Source organism: Martes martes (genome assembly GCF_963455335.1).
Source record: "Martes martes genome assembly, chromosome: X".
Lineage (NCBI taxonomy): Eukaryota > Metazoa > Chordata > Mammalia > Carnivora > Mustelidae > Martes > Martes martes.
This window is the reverse complement of record NC_137897.1, coordinates 40,925,784-40,938,717: the sequence shown is the minus strand read 5'-3', so window position 1 is coordinate 40,938,717 and position 12,934 is coordinate 40,925,784. Positions and strand designations below refer to the sequence as shown.

Genomic DNA, 12,934 nt, shown 5'->3' with positions numbered 1-12,934 from the left:
GCATCTCCCCAGTGCCTATACAGTGCAAAGTAAACAACTGGGGCTCAATTATTACTTGATTAAAAGGACCGGCTCGGGAATCCAGCCTTGATTAAATCTTGCTTCAACTCCCTCCCTTGAGCCATTTATACAATCTGGGCCTCACTTCCCTCCCCCATGAAATGGACATATCAGGATTGTTGAGCAGATGTGTAAGTAGATGAAAATAGATACTGCAAGTAGAGCCAGTAGCAGGAATAAGGCTAAGTAAATGGTGGCTGGGGTTACTATTATTAGTCTCCTGGGTGTGACTGTGTTGATAGGACTGAAGCTCCTTCACTTCCCTAGAGCCACACCTCCACTAGGCTCTGAGTCAAGGGTAGCTGGAAGCCCCAGCGCACTTCCCCACAATGTCCACAGTGCTGACCGTTGAAGCATTCACCAGCTCCCAGCCTGGCTTTGAGGTTCCCCTCTCCTTCCAGCGTCAGCCTGGAAATTCACACGCCCGTCTTTTCATTTGTCTCCCCTCTCCGGTGGGAGTTGCCCATTCCCACCTGACCACAGCTTCCTTCATGGGGGGGGGGGGGAAGTGCTTAGGGTGTGGTGACAAGCGGAGGTGACTAGACATTTCTTGCCTCGGTCAGCGCTGGCTTTGGGGCTATCCCGGTAGGAGTCTCACTGGCTACATAAGCCCTGCCTTCAGGGCTCTGCTCCCAGGATGGAGGAAACTCTGGCCTCTCCCAGGACCAGGAACGCCTAGCATTTGGCGTGTGCACACAAGCCTGGCGCAGTTCGTCACCATGTATGGAAGAGGGGGCGCGGCTGAGAGATTCTAACAGCCTTTTTTAGCGCAGCCCGCTGACTCACACCTTCCCGGCTCCGCCCCAAAGGGGGCTCCAGGGCCCCAGCCCATGCCCTAAGGGTGGCAATCTACGTGCCAGCGAGAGCTGGCCGACCAGGCCGGAAGTGAGAGACCACAGGCTCTCGGTGAAGGAAGCCACCCTGGTTCTAGCCTTGCTATCAGGCCATCAGGACGATTCCTAATCGGGGCTGTGGGTATTCAGGCACACTCCCGCTACAACGGCCCACCTCTGCATTCCCCATGCCGGGAGCAAAGATTATCTGTGAGCCCCGCACACCTCCCCAAAAGTGAAATGAATGAATGCGGAGAGAAGCAGGAGCCGGCGAAGAAAAACCGAGTGGGGAGAAAGCACGCCAGACTGAGGATCGGCACAGGCAGACCCCGCTAGAGACACGGGTGAAACAGCATGAAATAAGCTTTTTAATGGTTACAAGAAGAGGCCCTGCTTGAAACCAGATCGACCCACCTCCTCCTCTGCGGGGTGAACGCAGGAGCCCCACCCGGCCTACAGCACCCGGCAAGTCAAGACTGGGTCGAACCATTTTATTACCTCCCCCGCTCGAAAGCAGAAGCGCAAGGCTGGCCCGTCCGGAGGGCTGTACCACTGACACTGCGAGGGAAGCGCAGCCGGAGTGGGGATGGGACAAGACCAAGTGTGCGCTCTCCCAGCGATGCTAGCGTGCCGTCGGCGGAGCACACCGGATCCAGTTCCGGCAGTACCAAGTGAGCATCGGGCCGTCCCATACGTGCTCAGTGCCTCCGCCTTCCAGCGGCCATCTCGAGAGCAAGCTGCGGCGCCCTGGGGATCCCTAGGGCCCGCGAAAGCCGTTCCTCACTCGGCACCAGCCAGGGTCCCGGGGAACCCGGGGTTCGGTCGTCAGGGTCGTCTGTGCGGCGCTGAGGAGGAGGAACCGCAGGACAGTCGGCCAGCGGCTCTGGGGTAGGCTCAGGGCTGCCCCGACGGTGCGGAAGTGGAGAAGCACTGACGGTGTGAGACTTCATCACCTCTGGTCCACCAGGATCTGGGCTGCGATCAGGGGATGGCGGACCTGCGGGTTAGATTGGGGGATAGGGTGGGGAATGGAAAACGGAGCCCCCTGGCTGAGGGGGGCCGGCAGACTCCAGGGCCTGCAGGAGACAGGGACCCCTCCTTAGAGAAATCTCCCTTTGAGGCCTGGACAAACCATTCAGGAACCATTACCACCCCTCAAGACTCCCCCTCCCCCCAACGCCTCTTGTCCCGAGACCTCTCCCCAGCTGGATCCAGAACATGCCCCCGCAAATACTTTACCACAATCCCAAAGGAAATCAAACCCTGACCTTGACCTCAATATGCTAAACCCCTCCCATCTAGGACCCCAGACTATCCCCTTCCTCAACCCACCTCCCTCAACTCCCAACTGTTTGCATATGGACCCCTCAGCCTTGGAACTAGACCCCCCCCCCAACCTCCGGATCCCCATCCCATCCTCTCCCTCCTGAGACCCACTCCACCTTCTCATGTGAGAACAACTCTTCCTTCTAAACACCTGCTTTTACCCTTCTCCCCTTCTCCTCTCCTAGTACCTCAAAAACCTCCCCTCTAAAATCTACTTTTATTCCTATTCTGGGACCCTGCCCTTCCCTATCATGGATCGTGGTTTTGAGAATATCATGACACCTCACAGACACTAAACTCTGACCTCCCCACAGAGACCACCAACACCTCCCACCCTGGACCCCAGCCTCTCCATGTTGTGAGCCTCTCCTTCCCCTCACAGCTCTCTGAACCCTCTCCCTTGGGAAACCCACCATCTCCTTTCTGGGGCCCTCCCACCCCTTCAGGCTTGCCAGGGTGGGTTTGAAGGGGCCTGCTTAGTACAAGACGGAGACGAGGGCCGCCTGTGCGAATGCGCTCCACCACCTGGGCATGGGTGAGGCCCCGAGTTGATTCTCCGTTGATGTGGAGCACGAGGTCCCCAGCCTACAAGAGTGCAAGGAGAGGGGTATTGTAGAATGAGCAGATAGGGAGCACCCCGACAAAGGGCGAGGATCAGCGGAGCACTGTTGAGTGGAGGGCGTCTTATACCTCACCTGCAAGCGACCACAGCGCTGTGCTGGCCCGTTTCTCAACAGCCCGCGCACCGCCAGAGGAGCATCCCCCGATGAATCTCGGCCTCCACTTAATGTGAGGCCAAAGCCCGTGGAATCTCGAACCAGTTCCACGCAGAACCGTCCAGAGGTCTGGAGCGGCTTCGAAGCAGAACATGCCTTAGCCTGGGTCACTTGTGGCGGTGCAGTACCTGTACCCAAGGTCACTGACCGATGATGCTGGAGTAAAAACACAAGCGTACGTACATTGCCAGTCTCAAAGCGGGTGGCATTCAATAAAAGGGCGAGGTTGTACCTGCGGCCGGTGTTCCACGAAAGTGGGATTAGGCAGGCGACTGTCTGTAACCTCTATGTCTGCAGAGTCCAGCACACTAACGGCTGGAAGATGAAAAAGGCCGTCAGAGGGGGACTCCAGGGAAACCACTTAGGACCTGCCCCCTGATTTAACGTTCTAGTTTCACCTCATTTCCTTACCTCTAGAATGCAGACTGGTACGCCCACCTATTTAACTGGGCTCAACCCACATGAGTAACTGACCTCAGGTCGACTTCTAAGTAATAATCCTGGGCTCTGCTATTTGAATACACCTCTAGACCTTCCTATAGTCCTCCAATAACGCAGAGATCCTGTTCCTCATTTTACACCCTTAGGCACTCCCTGGGGGGTGCAACTCCAGGACTGGACTCCTAAACTTTCCAGGCTCCGCCCCCTAACTGGCCTATAAATTTCAATCCATTCCTGACACTTCGATCCCTCCCCCTGGCATTTGTAGGCTCCACCTCCTGGAGTGGTTTTTCTTCCAGACCCGCGCCTCAGCCAACTGCCCGCCTCCAAAACTCTTCAGGCCCCACCCCCTCAGAAATGCCATACAAAGCCCCCCTGACAGGGATAACCATCCAGCCCTGGACCCACAACTAGCCAATGCAACATTAATCTATCAAAATAGCTTTTCCAGGATCACCTCGTGGAGGAATATTCTAGGATAACGCCAAGGCTCCGCCCCCTCGAAGCGCCCTCCGAGCCCCGCCCCGCCACCCATTGGCCCCACCCAGGGAAGTAACTAGCAATCCCGGGTCCGCCACTACTGAATCCGGCCCCACTCACACCCGGTTCCCCGCAACGCACCAGCCTTGGGGCGCAGGCGCAATGTGGCGCCCGTCCTGCGTACCAGCGCCGCTACGTCGGCCGCAGCTCTGGCCGCCAGGGGGCGCGCGTCCAGCCGCCCCAGGAGCTGCCGGGCTCTGGGGCCAGCCCCCAGGGGAAAGTCCCGGCCTGCGCGGGTGGAAAGAGCAGGTCAGCGCCCGCCCAAGCCTCCGCAAGCCCCCACGCTCCCCGACGTCCGAAAACCCAGAATGCCCCTCAAGACCTTCGGAACCCCCAGACCACTCCCTCGATAGTTCCGCAGGCCCCTCTCAACTCCCGCGAACCCCCACCTTCGCGGGTATGCCCGCGGACCCCCGCCCGCGCCCACGATATCCCTGGAGAGAGATAGCTGACCGAAATATTTCTGGACACGTCCCAACACTCTGGGACTATCTCTGGAGGTCTCCAACTGCCCCTTCGTAACCCCAGATTCCAAACTCTTCCCGCACAGTAGCGAGAGGGACCCAGATTCCCCCAGATGTCCCGACAGAAGACGGTCTGCCCCCGCTGTGGCCCCGGCACCCTTCCAGATCTCCTAGGCAACCCTGATGGCCCACATAGCCCCAACTGCCGCTCCATTTATCCCCGGAGGCCCCCGCCTAACCCCCCGCAATTCACTACGGGCCCTGAGTGGCCAGGGTCCCCAGTGACCCCGGGCAGACCCCTCTGGCACATCTCCCCGGAGACTCCTGAGAGCCCCCGGGTCTGGTGCGCAGTCCCGCGGTGCGGTGCGGTGCGGTGCGGTGCGGGTGCGGGTCGGGGACCTGGAGCCCAACCCCAGCCACCGGGCACCCGCCCGCCACTTGGGCGCCAGGGCTGCTTTGTCTACCACCTGTCGGAAGGAAAAGGTGAGGAGCCGACAGGCGGGGCATGGGGTGTCAGGGACGCGCCCGGTCCCTCCCCACCCAACCCCCGTACCTCCTCTGCTCCCCCTAGGGTCCGTGGCACCCCTCGCGCGCGGCTCCATGACCCGAAGTCCGCCGGCTGGACGCAAGGCCGCCAGCGACGCGTCTGGAGCGCCTGGGCGCGCTCACCTGGCGGCCCGCCCGGGCCTGGATGCGGCTGGGGCCGGCCGGTCCCGTGCCTGGCGCCCCGACCCGCGCGCTGACCTACCTGGCCGCCGGCAAGGAGGCCTGGCTGCGGGAGCCGGTGCGAGCTCTGGGCCTCGCTCTGCCTCAGGCGCTGCCTCGGTGAGCCGCGGAGCCTCCGCTGGGCTCCTTCTTCCACCCAGGAGGGGTTGTTAGTCCACGAGCGAGAAGAGGAGGGGAAGTTGAGGCCCAGAGAAGTTAAGGGCCCCGCCTGAGCTCTGACAACTAAAAACGGGGGTGCAGAAGTGGAGCCCGCGTTCACCAGAGAATTCTGCAGCCTCCCACGGAGCTTTGCTCCTAGTAGGACGGGACCTCAGCAAATTTGCAGTGAATCTTTTCTACTCGGGAAGTGGAAGTCTGTTGGGCTGGGCAGGGGCGGGGACGGGGTGGGGGGGCGTCGGGGAGGCGTCCCTTGGAGCCTTGGGGGCCATGGGAGGGTTTGGGGCCCTGAGGAAGGGAAGCAGGACAAATCTGGGGACAAGGGCAGGGATTGGGATGAAGCAACGGATCTTAGGTCACTGAGGCTGTTGTCAGGGTTGAGGGGTAGGAGCATCCAGACAGAAGGCCAACCCTAGTTCCCATGATAGGGTTGGGGGACTCCAAAAGCCGGGAGGGGCGCGTGCCCTTGAGAATGGAGAGGCGGTAGGGGCCTCAACTTGAGGAGGCTTTCAAGGCCCGTGGGTGGGAAGGGTCGCCAGCCAATGAGAAGGAAGAAAGGAGGCCCCTCTTAGTTATTAAAAGTGAAGGGTGGCCTGGAGACAGAGGTCCGGATGGGGGAGCATTTGGGCACAATGCTACTGGAGTGGAAGGACGAATGGGGTGCGGTGAGAGATAGCCTGTGACCGCCACTCTGTGGAGGAAGAAACTGGGGCCACAGGGGCTCCGACACCTCTCAGTCCAGGGCCCCACAGCCAGCCAACCACAGTGCAGGCCTCAGGCGGCTTATCCCCAGCATTCACTGGGGCTGTGACTGTTTCACTCTGGGCCCTGGACGCACTGTGTCCTGACGTCCATTCTGGGTGGCCGGGCAGCCTCTGCTGTCCACCTTTCAGGGGCCTGGTGTTGTCGTAGGTGAGAGGGGTTGAATGGTCCCTGCTTCCCTTCCTCCTGCAGTCTCCTGGCCCTCCCACCTCGGACCTGACCTTGTCTTCGGAGGGGATACACTGGATCTCATTCATTGCTCTGCCCTGTTCTTATACCAATCACCTGGGGCTGTCATAACTCCCCAAATTTTGTGAACTGTTTTTCCCACCATCCCTCCTTTGCCTGCACTGTGTCTTCTGTATAGGAACTCTTCCCAGTCTTTTGTCCACTGAAACAGGACTGCATATTATCAAGGCCCAGTTTTAAGGCTTTAATCTTTCATCCATCCAGTTCTGAAAAGGAATGCAGAAGATTGGCTATGCAGAATTGTAAACCTACATGTTTCTTTCTGTGAGGAAGAGTCTAGGCTGCTTTATTTTCCTGAGTCTTCTCAGGAGAACTGGATTGAGGAGAAAAACCAAGGCTGATCCCAAGGCTCCCCCGTCCTCTCCTTCACTGGGAAGCCTTCTCACTGTCTCCTCCAAGATTCAGACCCCTTGAACTCCCCTTGGGGACTTCCCCAGTCTTCTAGGGCAGTGCTGGTCACCGCGGTCACTGGCCTTTCTGGGCCTCTGTCTGTCTGTACTGGGGTCTTTGTCTGGCTGCCCACACCTGTCCCAACTAGAGTCTGGTGTTGGGTAGGGGAAGATTGAGACCCTCTATTGCAGAGTTCTCCATAGAATTCTCATTCCTTTATGTATTCTATGGACATTCTCTAACACCTGGTCAGAGGTTAGCCCCATGCAGAGGCAGCTGGGTCCATGAGGCTGAAACAGCCCTGGGCTCCGGTATTAGTAGGCCCTCTTTCTGGAAGAAGGGACACCTACACAGACATTGACAACACAGTGATATCCGGGTTGGGAACCGCCTTTCTTAAGAGTTTGTATTGGAATTGTATTTTTCAGAGTTGGAAGGTACATTTGATTTTATTTAATAGTTACCCTGATTTATTACTTTTAGACATTTAGCTTTATAATATGTGGGCCTCCACTTGTATTCTCACACTGGGACTCACAGATGTTGTGGGATGGGCCCCATCAACCTCAGAAACAAAGAGGGAGCATATGGATTTCAGAATTTGACACGCTGCGGGGCGCCTGTGTGGCTCAGTGGGTTAAAGCCTCTGCCTTCGGCTCAGGTCATGATCCCAGGGTCCTGGGATCAAGCCCCGCATCGGGCTCTCTGCTCACCGGGGAGCCTGCTTCCCCCTTCTCTCTGTCTGCCTCTCTGCCTACTTGTGATCTCTGTCAAAAAGTAAATAAAATCTTAAAAAAAAAAAGAATTTGACATGCTACAAAGACACAGTAATAAAAAGAGTGTCAGGCTGGGCATGGAGTATAGACAAACTAATCAATGAGACATTGGGGTTTTAGATACAGGTATATATAGGAACTTGAAACGTAATGTATAGATAGCACTACAAATCAGATAGAAAGGATGGAATTTGTGGTATATGGTGGGAAAATCAACTCACTCTCACCTCAGTAGGATACCACCTCACATCCAGTAGAGTGGCTACTATCAGGAAATTGGTAAAGAACCTTCTGGATTGGGACAAGTTAGAACCCTTCTGCCTCGCAGTGGCAATGTAAAATGGTGCAGCCACAGTCGAAAACAGTTTGGGGTTAACTCAGAAAGTTAAATGTAGTCTTACCATATCATCCAGCAGTTCCGTGCCTAAATGTATACACAAGAGAACTGAAAGCAGAGAATCAAACAGATACTTGTATGCAAATGTTCACAGTAGTACCATTCCCAATAGCCAAAAGATGGAAACAGTCCAAATGTACGTCAAGGGATGAATGGATAAGCAAAATATAGTATAAACATACAGTAGAATATTATTCAGCCTTAAAAAGGAATGAAATTCTGGCACATGCTACAACATGAATGAACCTTGCAGACATTATGTTGAGTGAAATAAGTCAATTACAAAAAGGCAAATAGTGTTCGATTCCACTTGCACAGTGTACTTAAAGTAGACCAATCGATAGAGACCGCAAGTAGAATAGAGATTACCAGTAGCTGGGGAGGTTAGTTATTGGTTAATGGGTAGAGAGTTTTTGTATCCATGGATGAAGCAGGACTGAACTATTTTTTTAAGATTTATTTATTTATCTGAGAGAGCGCTTGTGAGCGGGGGAGACGCAGAGCGAGAAGGAGAGAAAATCTCAAGCCGACTCTGCTCAGAGCATGGAGCCCAACTCAGGGCTCAATCCCATGACCCTGATACCATGACCTGAGCCAAAATCAAGAGTTGGAGGGGCGCCTGGGTGGCTCAGTGGGTTAAAGCCTCTGCCTTCGGCTCAGGGATCTCTGCTCAGCGGGGAGCCTGCTTCCTCCTCTCTCTCTCTGCCTGCCTCTCTGCCTACTTGTGATCTCTGTCAAATAAATAAATAAAATCTTAAAAAAAAAGAGTTGGACACCTAACCACCTGAGCCACCCAGGCATCCCTACAGAATGGTTTTTAAAAAATGGTTTCATTCGGGGGCACCTGGGTGGCTCAGTGAGTTAGGTGTCTGCCTTGGGCTCAGGTCATGGTCCCAAGGTCCTGGGGTTGAGCCCTGTGTCTGGGCTCCCTGCTCAGTGGGGAGCCTGCTTCTCCCTCTCCCTCTGCTCCTCCCCCTAAACTGTGCTCACGCACGTGCTCTCTCTCTCTCTCAAATAAATAAAATCTTAAAAAAAAAAAAAACCCAAAATGGTTTCATTCAAATTAGATCATAGACCTAAATGTAAAACCTCAAACTATACAATTTCTAAAAGTAAGAATAGGAGAAAAACTTTGTGACCTTGGGTTAGGCAAAGGTTGTGTAGACAGAATATCAAAAGCAAAATCCATAAAGGAACCAATGGATTAATTGGACTTCACCAAAATTCAAAACGTCTGCTTTTCTTTTTTAAGGATTTTATTTATGTATTTGACAGAGAGATTGCGAGAGAGAGAGCACAAGCAGGAGGAGTGGCAGGCAGAGGAAAAGGGAGAAGCAGGCTCTCCGCTGAACAGGAGCCTAATATGGGGCTCGATCCCAGGATCCTGGTTATTATGACCTGAGCCCAAGGCAGATGCATAACTGACTGTGCCACCCAGGTGCCCCAAACTTCTGCCTTTTTAAAAATTATTTTTTAAGATTTTTATTTATCTATCAGAGAGAGAGTGAGAGAGGGAGAGAGAGCGCGCACAAGCAGGTGGAGAGGCAGACAGAGGGAGAAGTAGGCTCACCTCGAGCAAGGAGCCTGATGCTGGACTCGGACTCGATCCCAGGATCCTGGAATCATGACCTGACGGGAAGACAGTCACTTAACCACCTGAGCCACCCAGGCATACCAAACTTCTGCTTTTCAAAAGACAATGCAAATCACTCTTCTTAAGAATTATATCCATAATATACACATAATGGCCCAAATTTAATAATACAACCCCATAAAAATGGCAAAATATTTGAACACATGCTTTATCAAAAAACATATATAGATGGCAAATAATTGTGTTGACAATGTTCAATTATTATTAGTCTTTAGGGTAAGCAAGTGGAGATCATGATGAAGCACCACTGTACACGTAGCAGAATGACTGAAAGTAAAAAAGTCTGACAATACCAACTGTTGGAGAAGATATGGAGGAAATGGAATTCTCAGAGACTGCTGACAGAAATGTAAAATGATATAGCATCTTTAGAAAACAGTTTGGCAGGGGTGCCTGGGTGGCTCAGCAGGTTAAGCCTCTGCCTTCCGCTCAGGTCATTATCTCAGGGTCCTGGGATCGAGCCCTGCATTGGGCTCTCTGCTCAGTGGGGAGCCTGCTTCCCCCTCTCTCTCTGCCTACTTCTGATCTGTCTCTCTCTGTCAAATAAATAAATAAAAATTTTTAAAGAAAAAGAAAACACTTTGGCAGTATCTTAAGTTAAACAGATATATGATCCAGCCATTCCACTCCTGGGTATTTACCTAAAAGAAATGAAAGAAGGTATCTACACAAAGACTTGCATATGAATATTCATGGAAGCTTTGTTGTCTTAGTCATCTCAGGCTGCCATAAGCCACCTATAAACTGTTAAACTGTTGTTTAAGCCACCTCTAGACTGTTGTTTAATGGCTTAAACAACAGACATTTATTTCTCGAAGTTCTGAAGGCTGTCAAGTCCAAGATCAAGGTGCTAGCCAATTTGGCTCCTGGTAAAAGCTCTCTTCCTGGCTTGCAAATGTCCACCTTCTATGTGTATCTTCACATGGAGGGAGGGAGAGAGAAAGAGAGGCTCTCTCTATCTTTTTATAAGGCCTCAATCCTATGTGTTTAGAATCTCACTGTTAAGACATCATTTAAACTTAATTACCTCCTAAAGACTATCTCCAAATAGTTACACTGGCGCTTAAGGCTTCAACATATGAATTTTGAGGCAATACAATTCATCCCATAGCATTCATTAATAGCCAAAAATTGAAAACAACTCAAATATCCATCAACAGGTGACCGGATCAACAAACTATGTAATATTCATGCAGTGGAATGTTACTCTGCAATAAAATAGAATGAAAAGGGGCTCCTGGGTGGCTTAGTGGGTTAAACCTCTGTCTTCAGCTCAGGTCATGATCTCAGGGTCCTGGGATCAAGCCCCGCATTGGGCTCTCTGCTCAGCAGGGAGCCTGCTTCCCCCTCTCTCTCTGTCAAATAAATAAATAAAATATTTTAAAAAATAGAATGAAAAATTTGGATGGATCTGTTAAAATAAAAAACAAACAAAGATCAACCTAAAAGATTTCCTGAGGACATAAAACCAGTTTGGATATATAAACAAAGTTTAATTTAGCTTATTTTGCAAGGCTAACTTGACCTGGGTCATTTCTTGTTTAGGCCTCTGGAAATCATAAACAAAACTTAAACTGTCTCCCAAGATAGAAATGAAGTAACCACTGACCAATTCCCTGTCATTGAAGAAAATTCTAATATTATAACCAGTCACTGTGAAGAATAAACAGTCACTCCTTTCTCACTGTGTAAACTGCTTTATAGCAATATACCCCTGAGCTTCATCCCATGTTTTGGTTTGAGTGCTCCTGGTTTCCAAACTATTTTCTTGGTGTGTGCACAATACACTTTTACTAATTGTTACTTAGGTGATTGATTGGTTTTACTTCAGTCGTTTCTGAACTTTCGGCAGATCTCAAAAAACCCATGCTTAGTGAAAGAAGCCAGATATGCTCCCCCAAAAGAGTACGTACTATACGATTCCATTTATATAGAAGTCTAGATATCACTTATATGTGGGATCTAAAAAGAACAAAACAAATGAACAAGCATAAAAGCAGAAACAGACCCATAAATATAAAGAATAAACTGGTGGTTGCCTGAAGGGAAGGGCTGGGTGAATGGGCAAAATGGGTGAAGGGGAGTAGGAGGTACAGGCTTCCAGTAAAGGAACAAAGTCATGGGGTGGAAGGTACAGCATAGGGAACACAGTCAGTGGTATTGTAGTAGTGTTGTAGGGTGACAGATGATAGCTACACCAGTGGTGAGGAATCACTATGTTGTGTGCCTGAAACTAATGTAACATTGTGGGTCAAATTCAATTTTATTTATTTATTTATTTATTTATTTGACAGGGGAGGAGGGGAGAGTACAAGCAGGGGGAACAGCAGAGGGAGAGGGAGAAGTAGGCTCTCCGCGGAGCGGAGCGGGGAGTCTGATGCGGCACTCAATCGCAGGACCCTGGGATCATGACCCGAGCTGAAGGCAGATGCTTAATCCGTTGAGTCAGTCAGGTGCCCCCAACTTCAATTTTATTTTTTTTAAAGATTTTATTTATTTATTTGACAGACAGAGATCACAAGTAAGCAGAGAGGCAGGCAGAGAGAGGAGTAAGCAGGCTTCCCACTGAGCAGAGAACCAGATGTGGTGCTGGATCCCAGGACCCTGAGATCATGACCTGAGCTGAAGGCAGAGGCTTAACCCACTGAGCCACCCAGGCACCCCACCAACTTCAATTTTAAACATCTAGAAAAGTGCAAACTAATGTGCAGTGATAGAATAAATCAGTGGCTGGCGAGAGCACGACACAGGAAAGAGGAATTACGCAGTAGGAAGGTAACTTTTTGGCAGTGAGAATTATGTTTCCTACCTTGATTGTAATGACAGTCTCACAGATATAAACACAGTTAAAAACCTATCAGATTTTGTCAAGCCTCAATCCATTAAAAAAATAAAAGGATTGATTAAATTTTTCAGAATTGGGTAGGGCTATGGGAAGAACTGATTTAAATCCATGAATGAGGGGAGGTAAAAAGGGGCAATAGGTTTATATTCATGAATGGACAAAGCTAAGTCATTGGTTTAAACCCACAATGAGCGGGACGGAGAGTGGGTTTGGCTCTGTCCCTTCTGATAGTAATCAATATAGATTAAAGATAAACACTGCTGGGCTGCTACCACACAGCTTGATTGGCCCCAGTGCAGGTGATTTGGAAGCTTTATTCCTAAATTCTTGACGATTTTATGATGCACACCTCATTACCGGCACTTCCCAGAGGAGTACGCTGAGGCTCTAGATGGAGTGGTTCCACCTCAGGGAACTAGGGTTGGCCTTCTGTCTGGATGCTCCTACCCCTCAACCCTGACAACAGCCTCAGTGACCTAAGATCTGTTGCTTCATCCCAATCCCTGCCCTTGTCCCCAGATTTGTGACCCCACTGTCTT

The 12,934-nt window shown here is 51.5% G+C and overlaps 1 protein-coding gene across 2 annotated transcripts; it reads right to left on the bottom strand.

The window, feature by feature from the left end:
* Positions 1-1,239: 1,239 nt before the first annotated feature.
* Positions 1,240-5,105, bottom strand: MAGIX (MAGI family member, X-linked). 2 transcript variants are annotated; one of them, XM_080794745.1, is made up of 6 exons: positions 4,994-5,105; positions 4,058-4,204; positions 3,228-3,310; positions 2,915-3,151; positions 2,633-2,804; positions 1,240-1,890 (listed from the first exon to the last, which is right to left on the bottom strand). In XM_080794745.1, exons 1-6 carry the CDS (start codon positions 5,040-5,042, stop codon positions 1,592-1,594), a joined length of 987 nt encoding a protein of 328 aa, XP_080650871.1. In that variant the 5' UTR covers positions 5,043-5,105; the 3' UTR covers positions 1,240-1,591. The 2 variants fall into 2 exon arrangements, with proteins under 2 accessions (XP_080650871.1, XP_080650872.1); XM_080794746.1 differs by lacking the exon at positions 4,058-4,204 and having other exon boundaries at positions 4,994-5,090.
* Positions 5,106-12,934: the final 7,829 nt, after the last annotated feature.